At 38.1% G+C, this 18,157-nt stretch overlaps 1 protein-coding gene across 3 annotated transcripts in view; it reads right to left on the bottom strand.

Annotated features, from left to right (window-relative positions):
- The window catches only part of UNC5C (unc-5 netrin receptor C), a 350,685-nt gene that overhangs the window by 88,611 nt on the left and 243,917 nt on the right, over positions 1–18,157 (bottom strand). For all 3 annotated transcript variants that reach the window (XM_045998229.1, XM_045998230.1, XM_045998231.1), the window contains exon 4: positions 7,854–7,957. In XM_045998229.1, the coding sequence (XP_045854185.1) occupies positions 7,854–7,957 (104 nt within the window). The remainder of the gene's footprint in view (positions 1–7,853; positions 7,958–18,157) is intronic.

Here is an 18,157-nt window from a genome sequence, read left to right as displayed (position 1 = left end):
AAAAAAAAAAAGTGTGCACAATGACACGAGCTTTCTGCCTCTACTCCCACGACCCGCATAGCTATTGTAGAGCTATTGTTCCAGATGTTCTCTATTGTCAAGAATAGAGGCTACTTTGTTTATGTACCCATTTGCTTATCAGATTTGCAATAAAATAAGGTGCTTATTCACTTCTGTGTTGACTACTGTCCAAAATACTTTGTACGTTTCAATGGGTTTGTGAGAGTGTGTTTTTATGCTTTAAAAAAAGTGTTGGTCTTCAAGCATGTTGAAATTGTATCTTTAGACAATTGTAAAAAAAAAAAAAAGCTAAAGAATTAAAAAAAGTAAGTGGAAAATGTAGTGACATTTTGCTCAGTTGTAACTTCTGCAAAGGGAAGGAATTTGCTAAGAAAGGAATTTGTTTTCCTATTGAGGAAACACTCCCTTAATTGCACATATGTCTGGCTCATTGCTTTTGAGAGCTGAATGTACACAGACCATACTGCGGAGGCAACTTGTCTTGAAATCTGAAAACTTTCATTCCTAAAGCCTAAGTTCAACTATGAGAAGATAAAAGCACATTGACCTAATGGACTATTGAATTAACTAATATAACAGCCACCAAAGATGCCCTCGGTAGAATGACTCTATTAAGTAATCTCTTCCATGGGAGCAAAATGGCACTGAAATGTTCTTAAAATGCTAATTTTTTTTAGGGCAAAGCAAACATAAATCGACCAGTCAAGTCCATTGTTAGCTCCTAACCAGTCTTCACTACAAATTTGCTTTTCAGCAAAAGGAACTCCTAGCATTTCTTCTTATTTACCAAGTAAAAGTGGGACTCTTACCAAGTCTGGCCACCTTTAGAAAATACTGGCTTTCTGCTCTCTAGCACTGCCATTTCTCAACCCCCAGTGAGTTTACAGTAAGTAGTGCCTCTAGGCAAATGGGGGGAATCACTGAAAGAAATTCCAAAGCAAGAGAACTTATTGAAGAAACATATACTTTTCTCAAGAAATAAGGGTCATGGAAATAAAAGACCATCTTGCCCTGTGATTAAAGACACAGTCTAGGTCACTGCCTGGTGCTAAAGTGCCACTGAGAGAGACATTATATTTGAAAACAGCTGAGGTCTGTTGATCACTGATTTTAGGTCATCTAAGAGAAGCTCTCTCTAGTGGATGTGCTACACTTTAGCATGGAAAATTTTCCTTTCCCCTGGAAGACCAAAGAGTTTCTAGGTTTTATTCATTGAATAAAATAAAATCTAAAAGTCATGTTCAGAATTTTTTATCCCCACAGAAATTAAGGCATTTCCTTTATTTCTCCATCTGTCTTACTTTTACGCTGAGACAAGCAACCATTTTCTCTCGCTTGTGTTAGGGCAAGGTCCCCTAGATGGATCCCTGCTTTCATTCTCACCCTACAAAAATGAATTTTCCACACAGCAGAGAGGATGATTTTTGAAAAGCAAATATATCCCAACATGACAATACTGTATTAAAATCTCCAGTGGCTCTTCCTGCATTCGGAGACCTACAAGCTACTTACTATGTCTGTTAGTCTACAAACTTGTCCTCTTCCCTCTGACTCAAGGACTTCTCGCCCTCCTCACAGCTTCACTGTGTGTCTGGGCCACTGGCCTCTTTGTAAATCATACAGCCACATCCACTCCCCCGAGGGTGTTTTGCTCCCCCTGCCTGGAATGTCCTGACCCAAATCTTTTCATGACTGGCTCTCTCCTGTCACTCAGACCTCATGTCGGATAGTGCCTCTACAGATAGATTCTCCTTGACTTTAAAGTGACTTCCCATCCCCAACAACCATCAACCTCTCAAAATGACCTTGTCTTATTTCCTTTCACTGGCAATTATCAGATGGCATCTTGGCCATTTATTTCTATTCTTGTTTAGTCCTTTTTTTTTTTTTTTCTCTTTTAACCCATTAGGGACTTTGGCTGACTTGTATCTCCTGGATACTAGAAAATTATGCAGCACACAGTGAGTAGCCAATAAATATTTCTTAAATCAAGGAACTAATAATTAAAAAGTAAAAAGTGCATGTTGTACTATAGTTCAAAGGAACCCCTACGTATGTGCCCAAGTGAAGCCACAAATGTGTTTTAAGTCCAGAAGAGGTTTATAATTTCTTACTGTTTTTTGAAAAACTGATGTTGGCATCGTTTAACTTTATTATTCTTTTTAACTTGGTTTACACGGTTATTTGGGTTTCTGGTGATCTCTGTGTGTAACTACTAGAGGCAGATACTGGAAATAAAGCATACAGGGTAACCAAGATTAAGAGGTGAGGCTGACAACTGTTGACTGCACCAATGCAAAGCTTGCAAGCCGACTGCTAATCATTAGGGAACCTGGGGCTCTCAATCAGCTCGTAAGAAAAACCCCTTCTTGTTGCTATGCCCATGCTAGGAGAAAACTCCAGCAGATTCTACTGAGCACTGAAAGTAGTATCTCCCCCCAGATTTGTATTCAAGCTCTTCTTTTCTCTCCAAAGCTCTTTCGCCTGCAAAGAATAGAAAGCAGAGCTCGGAAGACAATGCGTCTGCATGGAAATGCATCAACATGAATCTCCAATTATGAGAGAACGTCACTGAAACGCGCACACCTCTCATGAAACAAAATGTTCAGCGGCCATATTAGCAATCAATTAGACGGAGTGCCACCTGATGCTGCACATTTGGCGGAGCCTCCAGCTGCCAGCAGCTTTTTGCCCTGGCAGTGTTAGCTTTAAAAAAAAATCTGTTCCCTCCTTATCAAGACCAAACTCAGCAAAATAATCTACTCTTTTGCACTTCAACCCATATTTTCCCACTTGCTAATTACAGATGCAAATGTTGATAAATAAAATGATGGTTTCTAAGCACAACTGGGTCAATAAGTTGAACATTGTGCCCTGTTCCTCCAATTAAACCCCGATGAGAAATAGCTCAATTATAATTAGAGAAGCTATTATCCCCTTGATAAAGGTGATACAAATCACAGGTTTTAGGGAAAAATTCAGTTTTGCTCCTTCTGCCATGCCAACAAATCTTGTATCCATTGATGTTTTGATCCCAGTGCTCTCCAAAAGACACAATCTCATGAAATAAAGTATCTCTGAGTGTATTTCTGCCTCATGATGTGACGGCAACATTTTCTAGGTATAAACTAAGATGATCAAAGAGGGATTCATTTCACAGAGTGCTGCTATTATGCCACTGGAGCAACCCTGCACCCATTCATGACTGCATGAATTTTCTGGTTTGTTTAGGGAGATGGGGAGGCTTGTCTATTGAAATGTAAGAAAAACATTATAGTTTTGGCTTGGTCTTAGCAAAAAAACAAAATAGTGGGCAATACCATTTTAGAGTGTTTCTGGTAGTTGGTTTTCTTTCCCTCATTTAGTCTACTCTTAATTTTAATATGAGTATTACTAACCTGCCCTATATTTCTTGAACTAAAGTAACTCCCAATGAGCTCCCTCCCCGCCTTCTTTTTCTCCTGATCCTAGTAGGTTGGAAATTTGCTCTCAGGTTTCAGATTGATGGATCACCTCACTTTACGCCGAGTTCTGTCAATCAGGTTGTATCTTCAGGGGTAAAAAACACACCCATTAGGAATCAAAGTTCTATCTCCATTTCCTAAACTGTAGCCATAGCCAACAGGACTCTTTCCTTGTTTAATTAAATATAGTCAGAGAATCTACTAAGTAGATCCAGTCTGCTGGTATTAGAGATAAAACATGAGGAACCCCCTTTTTGCTTCTTATTTCTTTAGTTTAGGCAGGCACAGAAGTCAACAGATATGTTTCAGCAAAGGTAGTGGTTGTGGCTATATAAAATCCTTGTATATAGGGGCCAGCCCCATTGGGTCATCCATAGCAGATGTTAAATTCTGAACTAATTCTGTATGTGCTGCGAAGTAACTGAACGCTCCCCCTCTCCTTCCCAATACTGGAGGGCTCCCTGGGCCACCCTCTGATTCAGCAGCTAAAGGGTTTATACCTGGAACAGCACAAGGCCTTCAGACTCTGCCTCTGTGCTAAGGAATTTGTGTAGTTGTCAAATATCTTAAATAAATAAAGTTGATAGAAAGAAAGGGGTTGGCAAGAAGATCAGAGCGGGGGAACATCAAGCCTAGAATGCTGAAACCCATGTGCTTTATCCTGGAGTGCCCACAGTATAATATTTTTTTCCCTCCCCAATAAAGTTGAAGGTGAGTTCTTAGTCAAAAGAGTCACTGCCTGTAGAGATGGGAATACAAGAAACATGGATTGGTCTCTCCCTCCTCTGAAATTTTGTCACTCTCTTTCCTTTGGCCCTGAAAAGGAGAACAACCAACAGTAGCCTCAGCCCAAATTTCCTCTTTGAAATAAAATATGTGGGCTCTTGGGACTGTGATGACTAAGTGGACAATAGTAACTTTACAAATCAGAAAAAGGACATGTCAGGACTTGTAGCTATTTACATGAACAAGGCATCTGTAAAATGGATATTTACATACGGGGCACCTGGGTAGCTCAGTTGGTTGAGCGACTGACTCTTGGTTTTAGGTCAGGTCATGAACTCAGGGTCCTGGGATTGAGCCCCACGTGGGCTCCACACTCAGTGGGGAGTCTGCTTGAGAGTCTTTCTCACTCTCTCTGCCCCCCCAACTCTCAAATAAATAAATATTTTCTTAAAAAGTAGATATTTATATAAACGAGGGCCTTTCCTGATTTAAAGCTTATAATGCTATCTTCATTGTAGCTTTTATGGACTCTAACAAAAGCCCTGGCTAGAGAATACAGGAGGGCATGGTGGTGGTGGTTCTTCATAGGACAGAAGCTTCCTCTCTGCATGCCCACAAGCACCAGCACAGGTACAACGGGCTCAGGGACTATTCAGAATTCAAGAGATTGAATTCAGTCTTCTGTGAATCAATGGGTGATAATATAATAATAATACAAAAAGTGGCTGATGTTTCTTGAACTTTCTACATGTTCTAAGTGATTCACATGTACCATCTCATTTAAATTCCCAAAGTACACTCTGGATAGATACTATTATTATTATTATTATTATATCTATTTTATAATTCAGAAAACATATGTACAGAGGACTGAAATACTTTTGCCCAAAGTCAAAAAGTTAAAAATGGTGATGCTTGTGTTTACATCTAGAGGTCTGTAAGGAAATTAGCTTAACATTCTATGGTGGTGACTAAAGGCAAAACAGGGGCTGATGTTAAATGTTACTTATGACCTCAGAAATGCCTCTGCCGCTATTTGTATCAAAGGTTATACCACTGTAATTGAAGATTAGTGGAGTTCTTTAGAAATTTATTGACTTGTATGGGAAGGAAGAAAATAATTACCGCCTTGTGTTCTGCAAATAATGTATCTGACTACTTCTTCAATGGAGCTAGACACATACTTATAAATAAAGATCAACCGAGTTGATCAGCTGTGTATTCATTGGAAATTTACCATTGGAGATTTTCAGAATCATTTGCCTTGGATGCAAAAGAAGCACGAATCCTTGCCAGTATGGCCTGATACCTTAAGGGCTGATTTTATTTATGGGAAAGCTCAAGAGTTGATCTGTAAGCTCAATATTTCATTCTATGCAATTTTTATGCTCTAGAGTCTTCAAAAATTTTAAATATTAAGTAATGAATGCATTCATCACAAAATTAAAATAATCTTACAATCTTTTAATTCACCAAGTTAACATTTCATTCTTTTCTTTTTTCTTGATCTTACCCCTCTTAAGCAACTGACCATGTAATGTGTCCCATTAAGGTATTTATTAGCTTTCTGATCTTAGTGATTCTAAGAGTGTTGGATAGAATCTACCTAGGAGTTTATTAGCCTGCTCTTGAGCATGGTTGTTTGATGTCTCTTCTGACTTCAAAAAAAAAAAAAAAAGCCACATTAAATATAGTTCTTTGAATGTCAAATGGGTATATGATTTTGAGCTTGCCAAGTGTTAATTGGTCTCTTCCCCACTGATGATACAAATAAAATTCACAGCCAATTAGTTTTCAGTCATGAATCTTTACTCCTTGACAAAGTGAACCACTTTCTTGGAGAGGCTAAAAAAATGAAAAAATTACTAGGATCTTGTCATTGAAAGTCTTTGCAGGGATCAGCAAACTGTAAAAAATGTTGGGTGAAAATGAGGTTATGGATACCCACGCTACTCAGAATATATTTTGGTCTTTAGAGCAGTTTAATGAAGGTTTGCTTTAGACTTTTAAAAAATACAACTAAGGAGACAGATGCACTATTTTAATAAGTGAAATGAAATACTGAATAGAGAAGAGTTGCCTCTTTTATCACACTAAATCGTATTATATATCAGTGTTAGAAGATAAAGTCTGGATGTGGTTGGATAAAACAGCTATGATCATGCAAATTTTCTGATGCACTGCTAGAAAGTACCATGTATGCCACCTAGCAGGCAAAAAATAGTTCTCTTTCAGAGTAAAACAAAAAGTTTTATGAAGAACGCTACTTTGAGTTTTTGCATTGGGAATGGAGAGATATAAATGCCTGTGAGAGAAGAAAAAAATGCAGTAGTTTTCCAAGCGCCTTGCCTAAATTTCTAGTTCATATTATTAATAATAATTTGGAAAGAGCGATTAATCTTCTTGTGAGACCAGCTCCTTGAGCTGACTCCCACCATTGCTTCAACCTTCAAAAGACTGAAAAACTATGAGAAATCTAATAGTAAGTGTACAAATATGAAACATTTTTTGAACTATGATGTGTCAATAATATTTGCTTGGAATTTCATAGATAAGGAGGATTCAGGGCTTATTTTTACCAAAAAAAAAAAAAAAAAAAATTAAGTGGGCCCACATGCAGGCCCAAATTGCAGCAACTGAAAAGTGCCTCCTTCCGTACATTCAATAAAGAGTAAAAATTCCAAAGGACTAAATATAGTTTTTAGGTTAACAAGGACCAACAAGTTGGCAGTAATATATGTCACTAACCAAATTGAAGTGTTTCTGGGTCCACAAAATCCCAGATTAGCTAGGACAATAGTTTTTGATGCCTATGAGGATGTCTCCTAATAATCATAAAAGGTAACATTTTTGAGAGTTTAGAGTTATTTGTTAACAAAGACATTGTATTAGATGATTTTCCTCAGCAAATATGCTTTATGATGGGGAATGGCTCAAGGAGGGCATGGTACTCTCCTGTGGTCATCTAGGCCAATCCCCCATAGACAGACATTTTCAAAGGACACTGTATGGTTTGGTGCTAATGAAAAACATGGTACGTATCTGATTTGTCATGCTTCATTAACAATCAATAGGCTTTGTTTTAGCAAAAACAAAAAATGAAAACGAAGAGCTTGATGGAAAGCTCATGGTAGGAAACTAATGAACACTTGTTATTTCTCAAGCATGTTTTTATTCACGGTGTGTAGATATGGCCTTTAGATTACATCATGGAAAAAGAAATGTATATGTGGGGTGCACGGGCTCATAGACACACACACACACATACCCACACACACACCCTTTTTACATTTTTTACATATCATCAAGGACAATAATAAAATTGATAGTACATCATTATCTTATCACTTTGCTATATGCTAAATGCCAGATAAAATAAAGCAATGTTTCTGATTTCTTGAAAGAGAATGACAAAATTAAACCAAGCTGCCTGTGGCTTTGTCCAGTGGGGCATTCTAATTGACTCCCAAGTCATTAATCAGTTCCCAATCAATCTATTTTGCCAGCAGCAGGCAGTTAGGACTCCATTACCAACCATTCATCATGCCATACCCTAATTCACTGCACCATTAGCCATGGATTAGGCCTCTGTTAGAATAACTAAGTGCCAATAGCTAAATGCAAAGAATTTTTGTTACTCACCTCAGCCACTGGGATCCCTTCAGGTGGTCGACACTGGAGCAAGACTTCCTGTTCCAAGGATACTTCCTTTCCCAGCGGTTCCTGCTCAAATGTCTTCCGTAGATCTGGAAAGCACGGGTAATAAAATACATGACAAAACTAATAATTAACATTTAGTCATTTGTGGAAGATGCTGTAAAAATATCCCAGCTAAGTATTTTATGTGTCTTTTTATTTTTTTAATCATACATTGTTAGTATGGTACCATAATCTGGGTTATTATAGCATGTGTGGTGGAAAACATGAAATTCAGAGGTTATTAACTGCTTTGGCTAGAGTGGGAAAAAGAATGCTGGAGTCCTGAAAGACTGTATGTAACTTCTTCCGGTGTCTCAAACAGGAAGCAAGAAAAAGGGGAACTATGGGTATGAGTCTAAAAATATATCAGTATGTAATTATGTAGCCATTCTTTAATTAGAAGATCAAATGGTCATTTTTGCCCAAATACACCAACTGCCTAACTACATATTTCTATAGTTATAGTTGCTAAGATAGTTATAGACAATAGACTTTTAAAAATTGTTATAGGTGGTCACAAACATATCAGAAATCAGTTTATAATTTTAAATACCAAAGTTAAAACATAAATGATTTAGCCATAGAGCTTTGAAACAACATTAATTTAAAAAAAAATCAAATATTTTATTTCATAGATGTATAGATTCAGCTCCTGCCCATGAAAAATTATTGAAATTTTACCCAGTTGATTTGGATTATAAATTAATGCTTCCAACCTTTCGTTCCATGGCCCCGATAAAGGCTTAAGAATCTAAAAGTACCATTTTAGCTTATTGAACTATGGGTGGAAACCCAAGACTCTGGAGGTCATATCCCTAACGTCTTTCAAGGAGCTATCAGAAAGCACCATCTGGAAGAATGGACAGAGAGAAAAATCCATTGTTACATACTTGTCATTTATTGAATTTCTTGGCATAAGAAAACTTCCAAGAGCTTACGTTTTGTGAGAAAATTATGGATCTGTGTGATCTGAGGTAAGACAAGAGGCTCTAAATGGTGAAGGAATTTCTGGCAGAAGGCTACTTCTAATTTGATTATTGAGAAATTGAATATGTTACAGAAATAAACACTTAAAATCCACAGAATTATCAGAACTTATAAGTTATCAAAACCATGTCCTTATTTTATACATAAGAAACATATCTATCAAATTACTCAAAGCCTTACAGCAAAATAATCAATGCTACATTAGGGTATTAAGGACGGCACAAATGGCATGGGGCACTGGGTGTTATATGTAAACAATGAATGTTGGAACACTATATCAAAAACTAATGACATACAAATAAAATGGTAAAAAAAAAAACAAAACAAAAACAACAAAAAAACTAATGACATACTGTATGGTAACTAAAATAACATAATAAAAAATAATAATAATAAAAGAAAGAATAATCCATAATAAAACCTGTTAGGTGTATTTTTATTATGGATTATTCCAGCAAAATAAAGACCAAAATAACCATAGTGATAAATGAAGGATGGTACCCACCAATCAAAAGCATAGAATTCACACATGTCACCATCTTCATTCTAAATGGGTTCTTAAAAAAATGTATTTTTAGGCTTTATTTATTTAAGTAATCTCTAGACCCCAGGTGGGGCTCGAACTCAAGACCCTGAGATCAAGAGTTCCAAGCTCCACCTACTGAGACAGTCAGGGGTCCCTCATTCTAAGTGTTTTTATTGCAATAAGTAATATAGGTATACACATCAAAAACAACAACAAAAAGAACCCGCTGAGCCCCAATTTGTACATATTTTGCTATTGCACACATTCCTTTTACACATCTTTTGGTAAATCTGTGTCCTTCCAACACAAATGATAAAAACAAACTGAGGGTTTTGGACGGGAGGGGGTTGGGGGGTGTGGGTTGGGTCAGCCTAATGGTGGGTATTAAGGAGGGCACGTATCGCATGAAGCACTGGGTGTGGTGCACAAACAATGAATTTTGGATCACTGAAAAAGAATACAAGTACATAAAATTTAAAAGAAACAAACTTTTCTACTCCATCTGTTCTTACATAGTAGCTTCTCTTTGGGCCCACTTTGGCAGCACATATACTATCATAACTGCTCTTTGTTTTGGATCTGCATTAAGATCAAATTTCGGCAAAATGCCAAATACTAATTAAAAGAATAGCGACAATGAACAACTTTTATGGGATAAAATGTTCTTGACAACATATACCTCGTCTGTAAAAAAAATCATTCTGAAAAACTCCCATCTGATGTAGGGTAGGGTAGGGTGAAGAAATAATTACTGGAATTAGTTCTCAAATTAAAGAACCTACCAACTCACTCTTGGTTAAATTAATCTGCATATCACAAAACGTAGGGCTAAGAGTAAGAGTGAGGCACATATGTCTCCAAATAGTTAAAATAAATTCTTTTAATATTTGTTAATCACATGCTTTTGTTGACACTTGGTGAGGTACTTAAGACGATGATGTGTAAGATAAAGACACAAGACTAGAAAGGTAATCGGAGGTCTACAGGTCAAGGCCCTTCTGCCATGCTGAAGACTGACAAACCCTCAAAAGCTTTTAAGCAAAGGAAGGCGATCGACGTCACATTGCCTGCATTGTGACAGATGGATTGAGGTGGTGGTAAAGAGACAGAAAGTAGTTAGGGACCCATCTGAGTAGACCAGGAGGGGTGATGGGGTCCTGAACTCAGCTACTGATAATGAGGAGGAGGTAGCAATAGGAGAAAGAGGAAGAGACAGAGTCTAGGAAAAAAAAAATCATACATTCAGGAAGACCCAGGTATTTGGTAAGTGCCAGGAGGCAAGAATAAAAGTCTATTCTTAGTAATTCTATTGCAGTTGTTAAGATGGTACCATCACTAGATGAAACAGTACCGAATTAGGCGGGAAAGATAGCAATGTATTTTGGTAGAGGTTCAGTTTGGTGTGTCTGTAGGATATTCAGATGGAAAGTGCGATCAATTCAGATCATGATTTCTCAGCTGCAGTGCTACTGATGTTTGGGACTGGAGAATTCTCTGTTGTGAGGTTGTCCTGTCCATAGCAAGATACTTAGCAGCATCGTTGGACTCCACCCACTAAAAGCCAGAAGCAGTCCTCCCAGCTGGCGCAAAATAAATGCCTCCAGATGATGCCTAATGTCCCCTGTGAGCAAAATCCACCCCAAGTTGAGAACCACGGGCCTAGAACTTAGAAAAAAACATCCTCGTAGGAGATTTGTGCTTCGTTGTCTAGAAGATGGCTGAAGCATGGGGACTAGATTAAATTACATTACCAGGGGAAAAGACTGTTCAACAAGCAGGACACAACGTTCTAGAGAAAAGGCTGCCAGCAAAGTGACATGGCATGAACCAAGAGGCAAGAGAGGAACCAAACAGACGTGTGTCAGAGGCGCTAAGAGGAGAAAAAAGTTTTAAGAAGCTGGGAGGATGGGGCGCCTGGGTGGCTCAGTGGGTTAAGCCGCTGCCTTCAGCTCAGGTCATGATCTTGGGGTCCTGGGATCGAGTCCTGCATCGGGCTCTCTGCTCAGCAGGGGCCTGCTTCCCTCTCTCTCTCTCTGCCTGCCTCTCTACTTGTGATCTCTCTCTGTCAAATAAATAAAATCTTTAAAAAAATTAAAAAAATTAAAAAAAAAAAAAAGAAGCTGGGAGGCAGGACAAACGCAGGGAAAGGCTCAGAGGGGTGAAGAACAGATTGGTTTGGGAAATGTAGGCCCGAAGGGTGAGCGGAAGCCAAGCTGTGTGGAGCGGTGCGCAGGAATTGAGAATATGACCATCATGAGAACCTACTGCTTTTTTGCCAAATTTTATGGTGACAGGAGTCAGCAGCACCATTAAGGGGCGATGGGTCTGAATGCAGCATGCTCTAATTCTTAGGATATAGTGTAGTTTTTGGCATGGATTTCAAATTCCTGCCATATGAAGGCACATCTTACGAGAACCCTTGTTTCCTAGCTGAGAATGGTGACCACACCTCAGAGGCACGCACTTCGAGGGGTCAGATTAACTGAACCATCATTGAATGCCCGATAATTATTTCATTTTCATGGCTTGGCTTTAAACTCCATATAAATTTTATGTAATTTCTAAAATGATCTCACATTGAACCCCCCACGAGGCAATACTTCTTCCTGAAAAATCCTTTTAATTTCTGCCATAAAACCTCTTTTCTAGCTTTCAGGTTGTGTAATGAGCATAGGATATATTGTGGCTGTCCAGCAAGGCAGCTCCTCGTTCCAGTGTCTCTGCATTACTCTGAGAGAAGAGGGTGGGTAACATTTTAAGCATATCCTTTATCATTTGCAGAGATGTGATAGAAGGCAGGCTGGATGCCTTGCAGGCACAGAGAACACTAGGGTGACGAATGAATAAGCATGAAAAACGGACACTTGTCAGCTAGGAATTAGATGTAAAACAGAACAGTTCAGAATAATGTGGGTATTCCTGTCAGGAAAAGAGATGAATTTCTGCCCTTGGAAGACCTTTAGGAGTCTACATTTCTGTTTTCTTTCCATTCGTTCTAAGGCTAATACTAAAATAAGTCTAAAGTCCTTTCATTATAACTGAGATTACTTTTGCAAAGTCAACTTGGTCTACCTCTGATTTAGTCGTTGATTCCAGCAATTGAAAGAAAAATCAGCTTTGTCATATGCATGCGTTCTGGGAGATGTTTACTTAAGAACATGAGTGCTCGCTTCGGCAGCACATATACTTAAGAACATGAATATTGGCTTACTAAATCCATACGGCAAAATCCAATTAGCAGATGTAGAATCAGACTTGAAACTATATGGACTTCTATTTACCATTTACACAGTAATCAAAGAGAGCCTTTCAGGGCACCTACACGCATGGGCACACATCACAACGTCACATTTTTTTTTATTGTAGAGTTTTGATGTTTTCAATGAATTTTTTTTTTCACAATAATGACACTGTGGTCACAAATTATTTATGATGCGGAATATACCAATTCATGGCATTCTATAAACTTCGCTTTTTGATGGCATGGTAAACAGAAAAGAATGCTAACTGGGAGTCTGACGACTGTGCCCTTCACCTTCCTCATCTGTAAAATGAAAATAAATGTGGATGCTTTTAAAGGTCTCTTTTGCTACATATAAGGGCCAATGACTAAGTAGACTAACACTTCAAATGTATGTTTGAGGGGAAAAGACGTTTTCCTGTGTTGAATAAAATACTTCTTGGTCGTGATGGATCTGTAAGGAGCTATACCAATTGGATCAGTGTCTACGAGAAATAATAGAAGAAATAATTTTTAAATAATAGAGGAGTTGATGTATCGTTGAAGAGAACAACTTACAATTTTCCCCTCAGGACAATTTTCATGGCATTTTTGGACACTTGGATCTATAGGTACAGGTAAGAGTTAGAAAACAGGGAAAATAGTGCGACCCAGAAGATTCGGTATTAAAAATATTGGGGAGGGGAAGCGAACCATAAGAGACTATGGACTCTGAAAAACAACCTGAGGGTTTTGAAGGGTCAGGGGTGGGAGGTTGGGGCAACCTGAGGGTTTTGAAGGGTCAGGGGTGGGAGGTTGGGGGAACAGGTGGTGGGTAATGGAGAGGGCACGTTTTGCATGGAGCACTGGGTGTTGTGCAAAAAGAATGAATACTGTTACGCTGAAAAAATAAATAAAATGAGAAAAAAAAAAAAAAAAAAAAAAAAAAAAAAAAAAGTTAAAAAAAAAAAAAAAAAAATATCAGAAAATTCTTTATACAAATCCAAGGAAGCAATCACAAAAGCAGACTAAAATTAAAGCTTGGCTGATTGTAAATGCATTCAGATTAACTTTGACAGAACTAATTTTCTATCTCCATGGAGAGATGGGGAGAGAAATGCCTACCCAAAGCAACATGTAGAAAGCCCCATCCTGTCAATGTGTTTATTTATGAAAGGGGCAGAAAATCATGTCTCCATCCCTTTAGCAACTCTGCCTGACACTATCCAAAAAGGGTGCGTGTGGCTTACGACTGGAAAGTCGAGGATGCCTGGGCCTCTGCTTTGTGCATAATGCATCAGGCTTCCACCCAAGCGCCTATAAGCCCTACTGATTATGGATGGAACCTCCCCAAAAAAATATCAGCCAAAGATCTGTCTATTGTGTCTGAGCAGGATGGTTGCTGATATTATTTTCTTTGAAAAAGATAATGAATATGTTCTTACTTTGAGTTTTTTAGAATGATTTGTATTTATTAAAAATGCTTATTTCCTCAGCAATGCTACTTCATTGTGCAGAAAGATTTATTAGAATACAATATTTTTTAAAAGACCAAATCTTAGCAATGTCATAGACTGACACCATGAAGTCAAGAACTCTCCAGTGGGTATCCTTCAATTCAATAGGCTGTCCTGGTGGAAATGAAAGTCCTTAAACTCCACAGAATAATAAGATAAAAGGCATATTATATTACTAATGTTGGTTTTTTTTTTTAGCTCTATAAAGCTTGGTGAATATTAAAAGAGGTGTTGGATCTGAAAAGGTTTTGAAAGATTATAAAGCACAAAACATATAATAAATTATTATAATGATTTCTATTATTAATACTCAGAGAGTTCTGGAATGAAATATGATTGCACACAGGAGTCAATTTTCAGATGTCATTCTCTTACAGATTTTGGCCATATGGTCTATAAACTATAGGATCTAATATTTCTTACTGTTCTTTTGGAATTTAAAGTTTATTGCTATGTTTTTCAAACTGTGTGTCATGACCCCTTAGATGGTTATAAAATCAATTTAGTGGGTTAAAAAGCAACATTAAAAAATAAGAAACTGAATGAACAGAAAATGCCATATAGAGTATTGTGTGTGTATATATAACGTATGTGCATATATGTATATGTGTGTATTATATATTAAATATCCACACTGACACACATGTATGTATGTATATATACATAGATACACATACATGATCTATGTGTATATATATATATACACATTTATATATAATATATATATACACATACAAACATACACACATATCTGTGTGTATTTCTATGTGTAAGAAGAAGTGATACAAATACATTTTTTATTGCAGGGCACTGTGAAAATCTGAAAGTTCTGGGAGGCAAGATAACATTGTAGTTAAAAGCAGGGTCTTTGCAGAGAGATAACTGGGTTCAGGCCTGACTCTAGCACTTGTCTATCTGTGTGACCTTGAGCACACTATTTAACTTCTCCCTGCCTTAGTTTCTGCAGCTGAAAAATGGGCACAATAATAGCAACTATTTTATAGGGTTACATCAGAAGGAGTGCCTATAAAATCCTAACATCGTGCCTGGAACATACGTGTCCAAAAGATAGTACTTCCTCAACCTCACCTTTCCCCACCACGGTAGCAAATTTATCATACTATACAGATATTAGGTATTATCGTTACCAGTCAAAATAAACATAATCAAGTGAGACAAAATGATTGTGAATGTAGGGGGCTAATTATTGAAGAGGGCGTTTCACAAAGAGAAATCTAAGAACTATCATGCTGTGCTTAATAAAAAGGCAGATTTCATGCTCAGATTGGGCCCTGGGAAGCTGTGCTTGTAAAACGTCCCACAGGTGTGTTTTATGTACAGTGCTTAAATCTGAGAGCCACTTAATGACTGATTATTTATGGAACACCCATGTTGTACATGGCACTGGGCTAGATACTATAGGCAGCAGGAGGGAGGTTTTGAGAGACTGTGGGAACCAAGCAAACCTGCTTCAGCAGCGTGGTTCTTACCCCCTGGTTTTTGATGGTACCTCCACTGGTATTTCCAGAGTGTTGGCGGTGGAAAAGTTTTTGTACAGGCTGACAGCGGACATTGTCTAGCACAGCGGCTGAAATTTCACATGTATCTAGGGATCATTTAGGTAACATAAATGATAGAAAATTAGGCACCATAATTTTTTTTTCTTGAAACATGATGCCCACCTGGGCTATTTTTCATTTCTAAATTGTAATAGAGACAAGAATACAAAACCAATATACTTTTTTTTTCCCCCCTTGCTGCTCAGCAATAAGCTATATGTTGTCCTATAGGAATGCAGGTTCAGTGGCCTGCAGACCCCATATCTGATTGCTAACGGAAGCTGGTAATATGAATTATTATGTGATTTTTTTTTCTAATTGCGTATGTTAATTGCTTAAAACTTTATCAAGAATTCTTGTGTGGGCCAGCATTTTGAGGGCCAAACCAAGAAGTCTGTGGATTGCCATCTTGAGACATTGATCTAGCAAATTCAGTGCTGAGTGTGTCAAAGTCATCTTAGTGTTTCTGGTGGCCTCTCTCTTACTTCAGAGAAAACCCACTGGATTTCTCCCCACAGCTCTGTTCTTGTCTGACTCTCAGACGCTTAACCAAAAAAGACAGCTTGGTGGGCAAAGCTCTTTCTGTTAGTAGGATCGCATATATAACATTTTCTGAATTCACATTTTATAATTATTAATTTATCTTCCCTTGCCTACTTTCAGGCAAGAATGTTAGGCAATAAACATTGGGATTTCAGAATATTAAATAAATGGATATGATTCTATTTTAAATAAATGGAAATTATTAGCACATGAGTCAGGAGAACCAAAAGTTTTCTTGATGGCTGGCAAGACACTTGATCATTATTTCCGTAATTTTTGATGATTACGTAGGATAACTATGTCCCCACATTCTTTTCTGAGCCAGTGTCTTCATTGCTACGGTTGCTACGTAAACAAAACCCTGAAGCTCTTTCAGGTAGGAAGGAACCTGTCTAGAGTGGTTATGATTTCTGCTCAGCTCTTGTTCTTTAGAGAAGGAAGAGCAAACGTTTGGCACCACCGCGTTCCTCTATAGCGTATGTGTCCAAGTAGAAAGTCATTAAATTCTTTTCTATGGAGTCTGGATCTAACTTCACTTTCAGCCTCCGCAGCACAGAGCCCTGGGAGGCTAGAACTAAGCAGGAGTTAGCATTCAGGATACGATCCATCTGCATCCAAACCTGAAGTTCACTGCAAGGAGCTTTCTGGAATGGGGTGTGTCTTTTATCTGCACAGTTAACGGCCAGCTTTCTAACTGATATCGTATCACCGCTAAGTGTCACTTTAAAAAGATAATATTACTAGTCCCAGCGAACTGAATGCTAAATTTCTTCATTTTAAAATTTCTTTAGGGTAGTTTGGTGCTTAGTACACAGGAGAAATTTAATAAATGCTGAATTAGAATCAATTTCCAAAATAATCTGGCAAGCCCTTTTACTGAAGGTCTGGGAACAATTTCTCTTGTGGTAACTATAAAAACTCTTTGAAATTGCACAGGTCAACCCTCTTCCTTTACAGATAATGCACCTAAAACCTCAAGAGTTAACTTACTTGTTCAAGTTCATCAGCCATTGGCAAGCAGGCTACCCCATTTTGTGGGTCTACATAGTGGTTGCATTTGTTTCTTAAAGAAATTTCCATGAAACGTCATGGCTTAAAACACCAGAAATTTATTTTCCCATAGTCTGGAGGCCAACAGTTTCACTGGGCCATGACTAGAATCACATGAGGCTTGACCAGAATCAAGGGGTCAATAAGGCCCTACCCCCTCCATAAATTCACTGGGAGAATTCACAGCTTGTTGCTTCTAGATTTGATTTTGGTGGCTGCCAGCATTCTCTGGCTTGTAGCTCCATCCCTCCAATCTCTGCTTCTCCAGTCCCATGGCCCCTCCTCTTCTATGTGTGCCAAATCTGTCTTTCTCTTATAGGGACATTTGTGATGGCATTTAGGGGCCACCTGGATATTCCAGATACTTTCTCCATCTCAGAATTGTTAAGCACATCTGTGAAAGGTCCTTTTTCTATGGAAGGTAAGATTTATAGGCTCCAGGGACTGGACCCTGATGCCTTTGGGACAATCATGCAGCACCGTGGTTATGAGTGTGGAGCCTGGATCTACCTGCCTGACTTTAATCCTGGTCTTGTACTTAACGGAGGTTTGGGTGCTTCTGTTTCTTCATCCCTAAAATGAGGATAATTACAGTTTTTATTGCATAGGGTTATTGAGAAGATCAAATAAAAGAATACACATAGAAACCCTTACGAGGGCAGCGTTGTTACCTAAAAGCCCTCAGTAACTGTCCTCATTCAGAGACCCACTCTGTCGAGCCCCAAATCTGTGTAGCTGTTGAACTTTTACAGAGTTCCTGGTTGTACTGAGATTTAATTAAATAAATAAATTACTTTATTCGTTTACTTATTGCTACCAAGAGGCCACGCTCCAAGTATCAGAAT

The sequence above is a fragment of the Meles meles genome, chromosome 2 (assembly GCF_922984935.1).
Source record: "Meles meles chromosome 2, mMelMel3.1 paternal haplotype, whole genome shotgun sequence".
NCBI lineage: Eukaryota > Metazoa > Chordata > Mammalia > Carnivora > Mustelidae > Meles > Meles meles.
Note: the sequence above shows the minus strand (reverse complement) of the source record. Positions and strands in the feature narration are given on the sequence as shown.